The sequence below is a fragment of the Cottoperca gobio genome, unplaced genomic scaffold, assembly GCF_900634415.1.
Source record: "Cottoperca gobio unplaced genomic scaffold, fCotGob3.1 fCotGob3_64arrow_ctg1, whole genome shotgun sequence".
Lineage (NCBI taxonomy): Eukaryota > Metazoa > Chordata > Actinopteri > Perciformes > Bovichtidae > Cottoperca > Cottoperca gobio.
Window position 1 is genome coordinate 380,581 of NW_021167060.1, and position 16,927 is coordinate 397,507.

The 16,927-nt window shown below is 41.7% G+C and overlaps 1 protein-coding gene across 1 annotated transcript; it reads right to left on the reverse strand.

Annotated features, from left to right (window-relative positions):
• Window positions 1-232: 232 nt before the first annotated feature.
• akap8l (A kinase (PRKA) anchor protein 8-like) lies at window positions 233-10,494 on the reverse strand. Its single transcript, XM_029428284.1, has 13 exons — window positions 10,373-10,494; window positions 9,553-9,591; window positions 8,898-9,114; window positions 6,812-7,415; window positions 6,205-6,319; window positions 6,051-6,100; window positions 5,006-5,036; window positions 4,823-4,928; window positions 4,522-4,663; window positions 3,918-4,023; window positions 3,159-3,289; window positions 2,179-2,274; window positions 233-1,236 (listed from the first exon to the last, which is right to left on the reverse strand). Exons 1-13 carry the CDS (start codon window positions 10,395-10,397, stop codon window positions 775-777), a joined length of 2,124 nt encoding a protein of 707 aa, XP_029284144.1. The 5' UTR covers window positions 10,398-10,494; the 3' UTR covers window positions 233-774.
• Window positions 10,495-16,927: the final 6,433 nt, after the last annotated feature.

The following is a 16,927-nucleotide window of genomic DNA, read 5'->3' on the forward strand; positions in this document are numbered from 1 at the left end:
TGTATACAAGCCATCGCTGCCAATTGCGAGCTAAACACGTCCCGTCAAATACACTGTTGATTGAGGGAGTTTCGACATTTAACTTATTTGTTTTGGGACATTTTTGGCTATTGGAAGTTATGATGAGGACCGAAGTCGGTTGAAACGTTTTAGTTAAAGTATTATTATTATTACAGTATTTTAGTAGTAGTTTTAAAAAAGGGTTAAATTCTTCAAATAACACAAACAGTGATTTATTCAACACATTTATTTGTTTGTTACATGACTGATATCCATTCTAAATATAATACTTATTCTACAGACAGTCGATTACCTCCCCCTCCCCCAGCTGTAGAATAAAAAACACTCACTTTCTAGATTTGACCAAAACGCTGGAAAACCCTCCACGACACTGGCAGAGGACACATTATGTACACTGATAAGAAAGAAGTACACACAATCTTTCATCTTAAACAATTCTAAACCACCTAATCCAAATTAAGAATACTTTGAACAAAAAGGCACAAGAAAAGTCTGAAGAGGAAACACTAACCCCCCCGAAGAGAGGCCGACGTGACGCAGCTAAACCTTTCAGAGCGTCTCATCTCCGGGAAGAACAGCTTCTCCCAACATGTGGAGCTACTCCTTTAACAAAAATAAAACGATACAAGCTCAGAGTCATCGGCAGTGAAATGGAGGGAGCAGGGATTTAGATTTCTTAGCATCATGAGATTAGGTTGTATGGGCCTGCCTGGGGGGGGGGGGGGGGTCCAAGTCACACACACTGTGCAAAAGTCATTCATCCTTCTTGTCTTCCTCCTCTACCTCGGCTGCCTCTACTCCCTCGTCCTCCTCCTCACCCAGTAATCCCTCGTCATCGCCAATCTCATCGTGCACCACGTATCCCTCCTCTTCCTCCTCCTCCACTTCAAGACCTTCCTCCTCTTCCTGGTTCCCTTGCTCCTCCTTTCCATCCTGCCCCTCAGCCTCCATCTTTTCCTCCTCCTCTGCTGCTGCTTCTTCTTTTTCTACTGCTGCCTCTGTTGCTGCTTCTTCTTCTGTTGCGTCGTCTTCTTCTTCTTCATCCTCGGCCACCTCTTGGCTCGTCTCCCCCTCAGCTGCCGGCTCTTCCTGGGGTGGCCCCTCATCGGTCTGGCTGTCTGCTCCATCGCCAGTTAACTCGAGCTCAGACACGTCCATCACCATCGAGTCCTCTGGATCCTGGTCGTCTAGGTTACCAGTGAACGGGTTTTCACCCTGGGGACGAAGAACAATAGTGAGAACATTTCGTCTGCGAGCTAGAGCCGTCAACAAATCTATATTTAAGCAGCCCGGCGGCCTCGCGCCGCACTGAATGCACCGCATCACCAGAGTCATACGACGCCACCTGAAGTATAACGTCAGGTCGAGCTGAGCGAGGATTAATTCAACAACAAGCTACGTCGTGTCAACAAACCACGCAGCCGTCAGCTGCTCTGAGCAGACCTCTTAGCTAGATGGAGCAGTAGCTGCATCAGAAAACACGTTTTATACATTATATTTATTGGATACTTATTTAGTTTTAGAAACTTAAGTTTTAATAAGTTTTCAGGCGAGAAAGTCGCCATTTAGATTCCCAATATGCGATTAACTTTCCAAATTTCCGTCAACGCGTACAGAAAGGTAGACAGCGGCCTGCACTGCAGGTTTAACCACGGGGTATTAAGAAAATATCAATTCAATCAAGAACCACTAATTTGGCGATGCGTAGCCAGCTAGATAATTAGCTAACGTTAGCGAGCTACTAGCTAGCAGACAGGCAGGTTACTACTAGCGCTAAACCAGATAAACGAATACAAACAGCGCTCGACGGGTCAGGACACGGTGTCTGGGACAAAGCACGCACAAATATATATTCAAACAGTTGCAAATTATGCGTTTTTCTAGAAGGAATATTCAAACGTCTCTTGCTCAAAGCTCATCTTTCACTCGCAGATCGATGATCCATAGACAATAGAATAATACTAACATGGTATAAATAATATGAGACTCATAATATTCTTTTCAAATATATGTTGCAATATAAAGTGCAATAGAATGGAAGTCATATCAATGAGTTTGAGCACCTAAGTGATGAAACTAGTGAGGGATGTAGTTCACTTAAAAACATGCAACTGACAACACAAACTCTCCAATCCCCGGCACATGCCGTGCACATACCTTCAGGTAGCTCTCCAGCTTCTTGCCGATGAGTTTGTGGTTGAGGATGCTACGAGCCACTGACAGACTGGCCCTCTTGGACTGCTCCATCATTCCCTGGAATCACAGCACAGTCATCGTCCATAGTGGGACGTCGTACCAGAAAGTTAGTGGTTGATACTAACACCAGTGAAATTCCACAATTCTAGATACAGATTTGACACCACGGTGAATCACAATAACTCCGTGTACTCCAACATCACTCCTTCATTACTCCAGACTGGTTTCTGTCAGGTAGTTAAACAGCTCATAATTCATCTAATATCTATTTTATATTGCTGTGAAATCTTCAAACAACTGATTCATTCAAGTTTCTCACTAAAACTACATTTTACAAGATTATGTTTGAACACATCATGTTATACTTTACTTTCACCTAATACGCGTTTACTGAATGGAGCCTGAACGCACCCCTGACACCGGCTGCTAACCGCTAACGTTAGCTAGCTCTGCGTCAGATTTCAACAGATTTGTGTTGTTTACACTGAAGCTAACAGGAAATACAGTCTGCTACACACTCCTGCAGTCAGAGCGTTCACTGAATAAACAAAACAAGTGTGTGTTCTGAGTGTTTGCACACACACGGTTCTCGTGACTCCTCGTCCTGGACCATTAGAACACATTGTGGTGCTTTAAGGCTTTTAGAGTTAATTCTAATGTCTTTGTGTAGATAGTAGTGTAGTCCTAATAGTAGTGGATCGAACCCAAACTCTGATGGCATTGTTTAAACCAATATGTAGAAAAGTTTAATTAATTGTTGGTGTAATATTCTGCTGTTCTGTTTAATGAATCCATCTTTACTCATGGGATCGAATGTTTTATAGTATTGGAGTTAAAAGTTCCAGTATCTGACCACACTAGTGACCAGCATTAAATTACAAGTGTTTTTTAACTGGCGGTAAAAGAAAGGTACCTTTACATTCTGTAGTTTAATGACATACCTTGCGGTTGAAGTTGTGGTCTGGAGACTTGATGTGTTTCTGTATCAGGTGTGGCTGCATGGGAATGAAAAGGTCACATGCTGCGCAGTGGGCGGCTTCCACCTTCCTCATGAAGTGCTCCATACCGAGATCTACGGACGGGAACAATGTATGAAGTGAGCGATCACTTAAATTCTGCCTCTTACAGCTGCTGCTGCTGCTGCTGCTGCTAACTACTAGCTGCTGCTGCTGCTAACTACTAGCTGCTGCTGCTAACTACTAGCTGCTGCTGCTAACTACTAGCTGCTGCTGCTAACTACTAGCTGCTGCTGCTGCTAATTACTGCTGCTGCTGCTGCTGCTAACTACTGCTGCTGCTGCTAATTACTGCTGCTGCTGCTAACTACTGCTGCTGCTGCTAACTACTGCTGCTGCTAACTACTGCTGCTGCTAACTACTGCTGCTGCTAACTACTAGCTGCTGCTGCTGCTGCTGCTGCTAACTACTAGCTGCTGCTAACTACTAGCTGCTGCTAGCTGCTGCTGCTGCTAACTACTAGCTGCTGCTGCTGCTGCTGCTAACTACTAGCTGCTGCTGCTGCTAACTACTACTGCTGCTGCTGCTAACTACTTGCTGCTAACTACTAGCTGCTGCTGCTAACTACTAGCTGCTGCTGCTAACTACTAGCTGCAGCTGCTAACTACTAGCTGCAGCTGCTAACTACTAGCTGCAGCTGCTAACTACTAGCTGCAGCTGCTAACTACTAACTGCTGCTGCTTACCCCGGGTGAGGTCCTGCTCTTTGTACACCTGGCAGATAGCAGCGCTGTGGTTTTCCAACTGGCCGACCCTCTGATCTGTCTTCTTAAACTTGTTCTGCAAATACTCCTAAAAAAGACAAAAGCAGACAGTCTTGAGTTTACACTCCGTGCTACAGATGTTTTCATCAGTGCTTCATGCATGAAGAGTTCACAGCAGTGTTAGGCCTGTGTAGCCTTCTTCAATCTTAACACGCGTTAGAATGAATAACTGAGGGATTTTGTATTAAATTAAACATGGAAATAGAAAACTAGCTAATGGAAACGTATATATTATATTATTCTGTGAAGACTCACAAGCAAGACTGCACAATATTGCAGGAAATGAGCCTAAAATTGGCAAATCAGATTTGACTTTAAATTGGGATCCATGTACAACCCTTACCCCCCAAATGACATTAACTAATATTTCTAATATTTATTTTTCTAGTGCATTACAATAGGTCGGTTGAGATTTAACCCCACATGATAAAACACATGACAATCTGTGTTTTCCTGATTTGTTATTCAAGTGATGGAAACTATAATCCCTTCATCTACATCAGAGTGCAAGTGTGTCGTCAGTCACCTGCAGGAAGTCTGTCGTGGGCTTGGACAGTTGGCCGGAGAGGAACTTGAAGTGGTCCTTGTGGAAGCGACTGTCGAGATGAGTTTCCATTTCCTCCTTGTAGAACGAACGGAACTTGCACACAGAGCAGGCGAACATCACCCTGAGAAAAAAGTCACAGCTCGATGAAAAGTGGATCAATGTGGCCATGAACAGTGAAACAAGGAGACGAAGGACGAGTAAATCCTCCGTAGACCTCGGCGGGAGGCTGCGGGGCCCCCCTCCGTCCCTGAGTAGAGACCCAGCTTATATGTCCTCTCACCTTTCCAGGAAGCCCCTCCTCTTCCTCATCTTCGGGTGCTTGTCCTGACTGGGGGGCGGGGTCTGTTTGCCCGGCGGACTTTTCTTCTCCTCCTGTTTGGGTGAAGCTACACAGGAGCAGAAGTTACTCAGTAATAGTTCTAGACCACGACGCTCCGAGGAGCAGCTCTGTACCCGAGCTTACCTTTATCTCCATCTGCAGAAGGTTTCATCTCCTGTGAACAGAAGTATCACATTACTTATCGTCTTTGAAAACATGCTTTGATAACTTTTAACAAATTACATTTTTTATTAGGAAATGTAATCGTTAGAGATTACACCCATTGCCATTTTCTTTCTTTGAGCTATGAAACATTTTTGTAACACTTCTTTATAGGAAAATTCAATGGTATGTTCATAAATTATTAACATATTACAGATTTGAATCAAGGAAAACATCATTCTATAATGTGTGTGTGTTGTCGAGTCAACTATTTATGATCCAACCCTATTCATTCATAATAAAATCAGTATCCATTTACAAGAACACAAAGGTGTGTTATGATAAGAGCTGATTTATTATGCTGCTACTTATTCCTAGCATGGTTTACTTATGTTATTACGCGCTGCCTTTTATTTCATATACTAGCGGTTATTGTTCTCCGTCCTTCCTCGGCTCCCTTTGCTGTTGTAACGCTGTCACGTCCCGGCTGTGGGACCAATCGAGGATTCTGATTTCTCACGTTCCCCTGAGGATCTGAAGAAGCCTCGGTGTGTCGTGATGATTGAGCTGGTTACCGGTTTAACGCCTGTGCATCTGTCACTCGTTTTATAGGCTACAGCACCTCAACTCTGAACAAGTCATTGTTTTACCCTCTTTTACTGAACGCACAGAACTTTATTTGACCTTTCTTTGTCAGAGCAACAATAAACTCTTCATCATCTTACATTTGAAGAGTTTTAAATTCCATTTAGCCCTTTATTAACAAGTCGCATTGAGATAGAGGGTCTCTTTTACAAAGCTGACGTGGAACAGCAGCCACACAGAGCGTCAAAAATAAAAACACGCAAACACAGAGTAAAAGTATAAATATAGATAAAACTGCACTTTAAACTCAGCGCTGCTATAATAATAATAATAATAATAATAATAATAGTGTGTGAATCTAAACCAAGTGGTTTAATAACGGAGCAAAGTGTTGATGTAGCTCAATAAAAGGCAGATGAATCAGAGTTTCTGGTCTTCTCACCGCAGCTGCAGTTTTTGGTTCAACGTCGTCCCCATTTTTCTCCGCTCGCTCTGGAAACAGCACATCAACGTCAGGCCAGAAGAGTACGACCGTCTTCCATTCAACAAAGTCCTACTCGACTACAACTCGTACAAACTTGAATGTGTTTCGGTACCTTGGGAAGCTTCTGATCCTGCACTCTCTGTCCGGTTTATCTTGGACTCTGGCTCATCCGCTGCAGTAAGAGTCTGCTTCCTCTTCTTCTGGACCTCCCGCTGTGGCTTCACCTGCTGCATTAACACACTCAATTTGCACCCACAAGCACTTGTTTATCTGACAAAACTAAAACTCAATGGATTCTAGACTAAGACAATTAGCAGACTTGATAAGTCTTCCTTCTCTGGGCATTTCCTCATCAGTACCTTTAGCCTTATCTTGCCCAGGACTTTGGCAAAAAAGAAAGAAAATAAAAATCCACAAAGTGAAATCCTTCAACACCCCACAGGTAAACAAGACAAAGAATTGGGCAGGGAGAGTTGTCACTTGCCTTTACTGTACAAAAGGGGGCAGCTCCGTGAGGCATAACTAAGGGCTGGGCGGCGTTAGAAGGCCAAGTGATGTGTCAAATGTGTGTCGGGATTATTTGTGACAAACTGCTTTGCATGGCACAGCAGGAAGTAGCACTTTAGGCAGACTTGCCAGTTGAGGATAGAAAAAAGGAGGGAATCAGAAAGGGCTTAACTTTCTGTCTGAGGAGGGCTTATTTGGCTGGAGGTACTTACTTTGTTGAGGGGTCTCTTGCGGCCTCGCTGGCGGCCAGCCCGTGGGCCCCCTCCAAAATGCCTCCCAGGAAAGTCGTGAGGCCCTTGAGTGGAACCCTGATGGAAGCCCCCGCTCTCGGGGTACATGCGGTTGGACAGGAGGGATGGGAGCTTGCCTCTACCACCTCCTGGAGAGTGGCCGCGGTGGGACTGGCTACCACTGCCACTTCCCCGCCCACCTCCGCCTAATGGAGTGGGGTCAGACCTGCGGTTTCCAAACCCTCCTCCAGCTTCTCGACCCCCGGCACTTCCACCCCTTCTGGGGGAACGTCGGCCTGCTCCAGGCCATCCTCCACCTCCAGAGCCTCCTCCCTGGCCACTGTTGAACGACTCTCTCATATTCTGTCGCATTTTAGCGACTCCATAGGAAGAGGAGGGGCTGTCAAAGCCTCCTCCTCCCCCTAGCCCAATTCCCCCTCCGAAGCCCGAGCCTCCTCGCTGACTCAACAGCATGTTGTCCTCACGACCATCGCCATAACCATAGCTACCGCCGCCAGATCTGTAGAGATCTCGGGAGGAGGTGAGAGCGGAGGCGCGCGAGTCGAATGACTCGTAGTGGTCATACCTGCGGGAGGGAGGGAGAGGGTTGATAGAGACGAGCAGAGAGCAAGGGAGGCAGGGAGGGCAGCCAGGTTTGGATTTCTCCACCTGCTATTCCTTCTCCTCCATCATCTCGCTTTCTCCATTTGTTTTCTTGTCACTCCCACCACATTAGATCAGAACTTGATGATCACACTCTGCTTGTGGTCTTTTTGAACATGGTAATGATTTCTCTCTTATCATTAAGTTTACAGATCCCACCACATTCTCTGGTGGAGGTCAAACAGTATGCTGCAGATTAAGGGAAATGCAGTTTCTTAGGTTGTGAAACCTTGAACAGACATGACCGTGGTCCATCAGAGCCAGTGATGTCTGGAGACAGAGGGGACATATCCTGGGGAGTGACTGGATTATGGTAAATACTCAAGAAAGGGGATGAAACATAAGACTGGGGCGCTTTTTCTGAGTGTTTTTGTAGATACAGCTTTCAATTAACAATTACGCTTGACAAAATAATAATCAAGCTAACACCTGTAAACTCATCTCTCTTGTGTAACCTAAAGCCAGAACACAGGGTTAGGTCACATGGAGGATGAGAGAAACAAAGTGTGGGAACAAATCAAAAGACAATGTTGAGGGGGTGCACGGTAAAGATGGACTGGGATGTCAGTCGGTTACATATGGACAGGTTGGACTATAGTTGCACTTCCAGCAAGGGGTCATGCATTTTCATGACATCATAAGGTTTCGGGGGAATTGCAATATTTTCTTCCCAGCAAATCAGACAAACCACAACATACCGAACGGGGAGCAATCGAAGCTTCTGCACACGCCGAGGCATCAGACGCAGTGTGAGCCGCTCGCACCCCAAACATTCTCAAACTAGGACAACATCCGTTTGACTTTTAAATTATCAATAGCATTAGTTGGCTAAGCCTCTTTTTAGTGTCACAGCAAAATGAGAATCAAGACATTTACTGATTCATGTAACAACAAGTAATATGGTTGGATATTGTCCAGGTGGGTAATTTAAAGTCCTGTGTGTTATAATATTTGGTCAACCTCACCACGTTATTTAGTTATGTCTTAGTTGACTGAAAGTCTGGTCGTTTTAGTCTAGTTTAAGTAAAAGAAAACGGTTTTAGTCATCAGATTATATTCAATATTTCTACAATCTAGTCTTGCCAAAAGCAATCATTTTGTCAAAAACTTATTTCACATCAGATTTTATATTATTATCTGATGAAAAACAGGTTTAAAATGCAGCTTTGCTCCCCAAGTTCTCTCATTAGTGAACACCCGAACCGCAAACGTTATGCATTATAGTAGCACTGTGTGTGTGTGTGTGTGTGTGTGTGTGTGTGTGTGTGTGTGTGTGTGTGTGTGTGTGTGTATAAAGTGAGGCTTTGGTAAAGTTGTCATTGCGTAATACTCTCACTAGCATGGATGTGTGGTGGTGTTATCCGACTGTTGAAGACAGCATGGAGCAGAAAAAGGGAAATATTACCTGTCACTCCGAGTTCCTTTCAGCCCCCCCTCCAGCTGAGTGAGCATGTCCAGGCGCTGGTTAATCTTGGCAATGACTGCATCTGCATGTGTGCCCGTGGACGAGAGCAGGGATGCTCCTGAGAGACCTCTCTTCATGTGGCCCCCTCCCCCGTAGCCCCCGAGCCCGGACATCGAGTCTTTATATCCTCCCCCATATAGGTCAAAGCCACCGGAACCTGACAAAGTGAGGAATGAAAAGGAGTTAATATGACCACTATGTTTGTCCGTGTGTCAGTGTGCAGTGCTCAGGTTTCAGCATCCACATCGCAATGTGCCAATAGTTCTGTAACTTTGCTGCTCGCTGCGCTCTCTCCCTGCGGGTGGGACGCAACTGCACTCAGTCCCCAACTTCTTTTCCATGCTTTGTGGGTGTCACTTTATGCTGTGCCTCACCATTCACATCTACACAACAATGTGTTTGAGACTAAATTGTGCTCTTGTAAACCCAGTTCTTCACAGATGTAGCCTCTTGAAGTGCAGTAGATCGATGCCTTTAATTCTAAAATGTACACAATATTTCCCCCACAGACGGTGAGAATTCCTGTATGTCTTCACATCCTGCAGAAAGAAACCCGTAAGTCAGTTCTTCTCCACATCACGCAGCCATTCCTCACCTCTGCTTCCTGACCCGCCACCTCCCCAGCTGGAGTAACCTACAAAAGGAGAGAAGACATTAATACAAGCAAACTGACAGTTCATAGAAACTGACATTTAAAATTACACAGCCAAGACATTTGGTTACCAATCACACCTCAAGGCTCTGTGGTCAGTAATGCAAGTAGTACGTTGTTAAAAGGATATAAAAAGCAGAATCAACAAGACGTGGGTGAATAAAATAAAGACTACAGGTGTGTTCAACTGAAGTTTCTCATCAGACAATGATTTGGATGAACTCGCTTAACTTGGTGCAAATGAGAAATCCACAACAGTATCTGTCACGACCTAAGTTTGGGAAGCATTTCTGTTGTGGCGGCCATTTTATTAACTAGCATTTAAAAGTCGTATTTCACCCCCCGCGAACTCCATTTTAACAGAATTAGCTAGCTTACTGAAGCAAAGCACTAACAACAGCCCAACAATGCATTTTAGCATATTAGCAGCCGAATAAACAGCCGAAGGGGCTAAGCTAGCTATGTTTTTAATGCTAGTTTACGGGACTGGCCTCGTTTGTTCTGAAATTAATATACCAGACGTGTTACTACAACACCGGACAGGAACATGTTAGCTACTTAACAGTTAGCCAACGCTTCTTTGTTTCGAGCTACAGCCGGCTATGGATTGCTAGTTAGCTAACTAGCTAACAGCTATCACACTGCGGCTATGTTCGCGGTAACAAAGCATCTGGCTAACTAATGAATACATGTAACCACGGTGACTGCATTTGCAGCACATGTGAGGATAGTTAAAGTCAGAGCCGTGCTAGTGTGTCGTTACCAGAACCGTAGCTCCTGCCGTCCATTGTGTTTTAGTGACAATCCGATCGAGAGTAGCAGCGATAGCAGCAGTTACGCCTTCGGGGAGAGTTCCGCTGTTTTAAAGGGGGAAACGAGATCACACGAGATGTACCGAGATGCTCCGATACAAAAACAGTCACGTGACCACCGAGGCCTTGCTACATCCGGTTACGTTTCACTTCCACTTTATTTAGTATTTATTTACGTTTTATTTAAATTCACACGGAGACGTAATGTATGGAATGTTTAAGAAAGCGAAACTCAATACGCTAATTAAATATTATATACACAAATCTCTTCCATTTATCATGAATAATGAGTCTCTGTAAATCCCTAAAATATATGCATTTAAAATCTACTAAATAACTGCTATTTGGTGTAAATTGTACAACATTAATTGACTTTGAATGTAATAACCTTTAATTCAAAAAGCTCAAAGAGGTTTGTATATATAATATTGTTTATTTTCATTTTTTAACATTTTATTTTTATTTCCAATTTGATGCTCTTTTATTTATTTTCGTTATTGCTTTATTTTCCTTGTACTACTCTATGCTACGACACATTCATGTGTAAGGAGCCTTTTATGTTGCAGCTGGTAGAGGTGATTTTAGTTCATAAGCGAGCAATATTCTGCTCTTTATTTAGTCATGTTGCACATTTTAATCTCGGCTTACTGTCCACCACTGATAAAGAATATAAAAGAATATAAGTTCTGTGTTGAGTAATAGAACATTTATTGGCAAAAGTTTCAGTTTAAAAAGGAAATCTTTGTCATTTATATTTTTAAGATATTTGCACAATTAAAACATAATGGTAAAATACATACAATAATAACAATACATGAATATGTGACGGGCAGGAAGGAAGCACAAAGTTATCAGGCAGCATACAAAGAAATAGATTCAATAAACTGTAATCAAAGAAAACAACACAACAATTATTTATATGAAAATGAAACTGTGTAATACACTTAATGGATTTAAAACAATATTTTGAAATAAGACATTTAAGAAAAATATTTTATTTTTGTTTCATTTAATGAGAACTGTACAAAATTATTAATGTAAAGGGTCGGTCTAAAAATCCTTTTGTCAGCATAAATTTGCTTTGGTTTGTCACTAATATCAAGTAATGATGTATTAATGTTAATTTATTTGTTTCTATATGTGTGTTTGAGTTGTATAAGTGAAATGTGATCTTTGTGATCGTTTTGTGTCTCTTTGTAGTCATTTTGTGTCTCTTTGTAGTCATTTTGTGTCGCTTTGTAGTTGTTTTTTGTCTCTTTGTAGTCATTTGTGTCTCTTTGTAGTCCTTTTGTGTCTCTTTGTAGTCGTTTTGTGTCTCTTCGTCGACATTTTGTGTCTCTTTGTAGTCGTGTTGTGTTTCTTTGTAGTCATTTTGTGTCGCTTTGTAGTTGTTTTTTGTCTCTTTGTAGTCATTTGTGTCTCTTTGTAGTCCTTTTGTGTCTCTTTGTGTCTCTTTGTGTCTCTTTGTAGTCGTTTTGTGTCTCTTTGTAGTCGTTTTGTGTCTCTTTGTAGTCATTTTGTGTCTCTTTGTAGTCATTTCGTTTCTCTTTGTCATCGTTTTGTGTCTTTTGTGGTCATTTTGTGTCTCTTTGTAGTCAACGTGTGTCTCTTTGTAGTCGTTTTGTGTCTCTTTGTTGTCGTTTTCTGTCTCTTTGTAGTCAATGTGTGTCTCTTTGTAGTCGTTTTCTGTCTCTTTGTGGTCGTTTTCTGTCTCTTTGTATTCGTTTTCTGTCTCTTTGTGGTCGTTTTCTGTCTCTTTGTAGTCATTTTGTTTCTCTTTGTAGTCGTGTTGTGTCTCTTTGTAGTCATTTTGTGTCTCTTTGTGATCGTTTTGTGTCTCTTTGTAGTCATTTTGTGTCTCTTTGTAGTCGTTTTGTGTCTCTTCGTCGACATTTTGTATCTCTTTGTAGTCATTTTGTGTCTCTTTGTAGTCGTTTTGTGTCTCTTCGTCGACATTTTGTGTCTCTTTGTAGTCGTGTTGTGTTTCTTTGTAGTCATTTTGTGTCGCTTTGTAGTCATTTGTGTCTCTTTGTGTCTCTTTGTGTCTCTTTGTAGTCGTTTTGTGTCTCTTTGTAGTCGTTTTGTGTCTCTTTGTAGTCATTTTGTGTCTCTTTGTAGTCATTTCGTTTCTCTTTGTCATCGTTTTGTGTCTTTTTGTGGTCATTTTGTGTCTCTTTGTAGTCAACGTGTGTCTCTTTGTAGTCGTTTTGTGTCTCTTTGTTGTCGTTTTCTGTCTCTTTGTAGTCGTTTTGTGTCTCTTTGTGGTCGTTTTCTGTCTCTTTGTAGTCGTTTTCTGTCTCTTTGTAGTCAATGTTTGTCTCTTTATAGTCATTTTGTGTCTCTTTGTGTCTCTTTGTGTCTCTTTGTAGTCGTTTTGTGTCTCTTTGTAGTCGTTTTGTGTCTCTTTGTAGTCATTTTGTGTCTCTTTGTAGTCATTTCGTTTCTCTTTGTCATCGTTTTGTGTCTTTTTGTGGTCATTTTGTGTCTCTTTGTAGTCAACGTGTGTCTCTTTGTAGTCGTTTTGTGTCTCTTTGTTGTCGTTTTCTGTCTCTTTGTAGTCAATGTGTGTCTCTTTGTAGTCGTTTTCTGTCTCTTTGTGGTCGTTTTCTGTCTCTTTGTAGTCGTTTTGTGTCTCTTTGTAGTCAATGTTTGTCTCTTTATAGTCATTTTGTGTCTCTTTGTAGACATCTTGTTTCTCTTTGTAGTCGTTTTCTTTCTCTTTGTAGTCGTTTTCTTTCTCTTTGTAGACCTCTTGTTTCTCTTTTTAGTCGTTTTCTGTCTCTTTGTAGACAATTTGTGTCGCTTTGTGTGTCTTTGTGTGTCTTTGTAGTCGTTTTGTGTCTCTTTGTAGTCATTTTGTGTCGCTTTGTAGTCGTTTTGTGTCTCTTTGTAGTCGTTTTGTGTCTCTTTGTAGTCATTTTGTGTCGCTTTGTAGTCGTTTTGTGTCTCTTTGTAGTCATTTTCTTTTTGTCTCTTTGTAGTCATTTTGTGTCTCTTTGTGGTCATTTTGTGTCTTTTTGTGGTCATTTTGTGTCTCTTTGTAGTCATTTTGTGTCTCTTTGTAGTCATTTTGTGTCTCTTTGTGATCGTTTTGTGTCTCTTTATAGTCATTTTGTGTCTCTCTGTAGTCGTGTTGTGTCTCTTTGTAGTCATTTTGTGTCGCTTTGTAGTCATTTTGTGTCTCTTTGTGATCGTTTTGTGTCTCTTTGTAGTCATTTGTGTCTCTTTGTAGTCCTTTTGTGTCTCTTTGTGTCTCTTTGTGTCTCTTTGTAGTCGTTTTGTGTCTCTTTGTAGTCGTTTTGTGTCTCTTTGTAGTCGTTTTGTGTCTCTTTGTAGTCGTTTTGTGTCTCTTTGTGGTCATTTTGTGTCTTTTTGTGGTCATTTTCTGTCTCTTTGTAGTCAATTTGTCTATCTTTTTAGTCATTTTGTTACTCTTTGTGGTCGTTTTGTGTCTCCTCGTCGACATTTTGTGTCTCTTTGTAGTCATTTTGTGTCTCTTTGTGATCGTTTTGTGTCTCTTTGTAGTCATTTGTGTCTCTTTGTAGTCATTTTGTGTCTCTTTGTAGTCGTTTTGTGTCTCTTTGTAGTCGTTTTGTGTCTCTTTGTAGTCATTTTGTTTCTCTTTGTCATCGTTTTGTGTCTCTTTGTGGTCATTTTGTGTCCCTTTGTAGTCGTTTTGTGTCTCTTTTTTGTCGTTTTCTGTCTCTTTGTAGTCAATGTGTGTCTCTTTGTAGTCGTTTTGTGTCTCTTTGTGGTCGTTTTGTGTCTCTTTGTAGTCGTTTTGTGTCTCTTTGTAGTCAATGTTTGTCTCTTTATAGTCATTTTGTGTCTCTTTGTAGACATCTTGTTTCTCTTTGTAGTCGTTTTCTTTCTCTTTGTAGACCTCTTGTTTCTCTTTTTAGTCGTTTTCTGTCTCTTTGTAGACAATTTGTGTCTCTTTGTGTGTCTTTGTAGTCGTTTTGTGTCTCTTTGTAGTCGTTTTGTGTCTCTTTGTAGTCATTTTGTGTCTCTTTGTGGTCATTTTCTGTCTCTTTGTAGTCAATTTGTCTCTCTTTGTAGTCATTTTGTGTCTCTTTGTGATCGTTTTGTGTCTTTTCGTAGACATTTTGTTACTCTTTGTGGTCGTTTTTTGTCTCTTCGTCGACATTTTGTGTCTCTTTGTAGTCGTGTTGTGTCTCTTTGTAGTCGTGTTGTGTCTCTTTGTAGTCGTGTTGTGTCTCTTTGTAGTCATTTTGTGTCTCTTTGTAGTCATTTTGTGTCTCTTTGTGATCGTTTTGTGTCTCTTTGTAGTCATTTGTGTCTCTTTGTAGTCCTTTTGTGTCTCTTTGTGTCTCTTTGTGTCTCTTTGTAGTCGTTTTGTGTCTCTTTGTAGTCATTTGTGTCTCTTTGTAGTCCTTTTGTGTCTCTTTGTGTCTCTTTGTGTCTCTTTGTAGTCGTTTTGTGTCTCTTTGTGGTCGTTTTGTGTGTCTTTGTAGTCAATTTTTTTCTCTTTGTGGTCATTTTGTGTCTTTTCGTAGACATTTTGTGCCTCTTTGTGGTCGTTTTGTGTCTCTTCGTAGACATTTTGTTACTCTTTGTGGTCGTTTTTTGTCTCTTCGTCGACATTTTGTGTCTCTTTGTAGTCGTGTTGTGTCTCTTTGTAGTCATTTTGTGTCTCTTTGTAGTCATTTTGTGTCTCTTTGTGATCGTTTTGTGTCTCTTTGTAGTCATTTGTGTCTCTTTGTAGTCCTTTTGTGTCTCTTTGTGTCTCTTTGTGTCTCTTTGTAGTCGTTTTGTGTCTCTTTGTAGTCGTTTTGTGTGTCTTTGTAGTCAATTTTTTTCTCTTTGTGGTCATTTTGTGTCTTTTCATAGACATTTTGTTATCTTTGTGGTCGTTTTGTGTCTCTTCGTAGACATTTTGTGCCTCTTTGTGGTCGTTTTGTGTCGCTTTGTAGTTGTTTCGCATCTCTTTGTGGTCGTTTTTTGTCTCTTTGTAGTCATTTTGTGGTCGTTTTGTAGTCCTTTTGTGTCTCTTTGTGTCTCTTTGTGTCTCTTTGTAGTCGTTTTGTGTCTCTTTGTAGTCGTTTTGTGTGTCTTTGTAGTCAATTTTTTTCTCTTTGTGGTCATTTTGTGTCTTTTCGTAGACATTTTGTTATCTTTGTGGTCGTTTTGTGTCTCTTCGTAGACATTTTGTGCCTCTTTGTGGTCGTTTTGTGTCGCTTTGTAGTTGTTTCGTATCTCTTTGTGGTCGTTTTGTGTCTCTTTGTATTCGTTTTGTGTCTCTTTGTTGTCATTTTGTGGTCGTTTTGTGTCTCTTTGTGTAGGTGAAAGCCAGCTGGAGGACTGGCTCTGTGTGCCTCTCGTGTCACTCAGTGCCTCTCTGCTGCGCTACTGGAGAGGCTCGTGCTGCAGGACACATGGTCCTGAGTGGGATGCTCTCATACAGAGAGTTCATCTGAAGGACAGAGAAAACAGATGACAAGAGAATGAATATACACACGCGCACACAAACACACACATACACACACACACACACACACACACACACACACACACTCACCTGTCCAGTTTGTACTTTGTCACCTGGCTCAGCAGCAGCGCTCCGACTTTTCTTCTTCCTTCCATATTTAGCAAATAAATGTTAAAAACAGACACATTCAAGCAAACAGGAAGACTTTGAATACAAATACAGAAATGTAAATGTCAGATTGTTACCTGGTCATCAGGTAGTGGAGGAATACAGCAGGTAGGATCAGAACTAACACAGTCAGTTTTACTACATTGACGACCATGACTGACGTCAGCGCTGCAGGGAGAGTGATGTGAGACGTTAGTACTGCAACTATTTCAACATCAGAAGAAGTAAGACACAGAGCTGTACGTTGTCATGTAATCTAAAAATATGAAAAAACGTTTTTGGGGATATTTGCCCAAAGTTTATCCGTACCAGGTTTGATGACTTCAGCAAATGTTGTGGCTTTTTCTTCGCGCAGAACGGGTAAAGAGTGAATGATTCATGTCCCAGAGTAATAAAAACAAAAACTATTCTCACTATTAATCCATGCTCACCTTGAACAGTGAGAGTCTCTACACCAGAGATGATGTTGATGTGGGTGTTGACAGCGCAAGAGTAGTTTCCTGCATGCTGACTGTTGACTGGGTCTAGAAGCAGGTGTTTGGTTTGGTTCTCCGTCAGGGTCAGAGGTCGACCGTTGAAGAACCAGATGTAGTTTGTGTTGGTAGTCAGAGGACAGCTGGTCCTGCAGCTCAGTGTGACTCTCTGGTACTCTGACACCACTGCAGAAGGACTGATCTGCACCTTCAGACCTGAAAGAGGGTTCGAGCCGTCAGTAAATGTGCAAAACTATCGGATAGACTGGATGGTTAAATTGTTTTTTACTAATAGATATCAGCATGAAACTTCCCCACTTCATTACTCGCATTAACACAATTACTTTTTCATGTTTAAATATGTAAATGAGGCATTATGTAATGTAACTGTTGGTGAGTTTAGGAGAAATCTATAA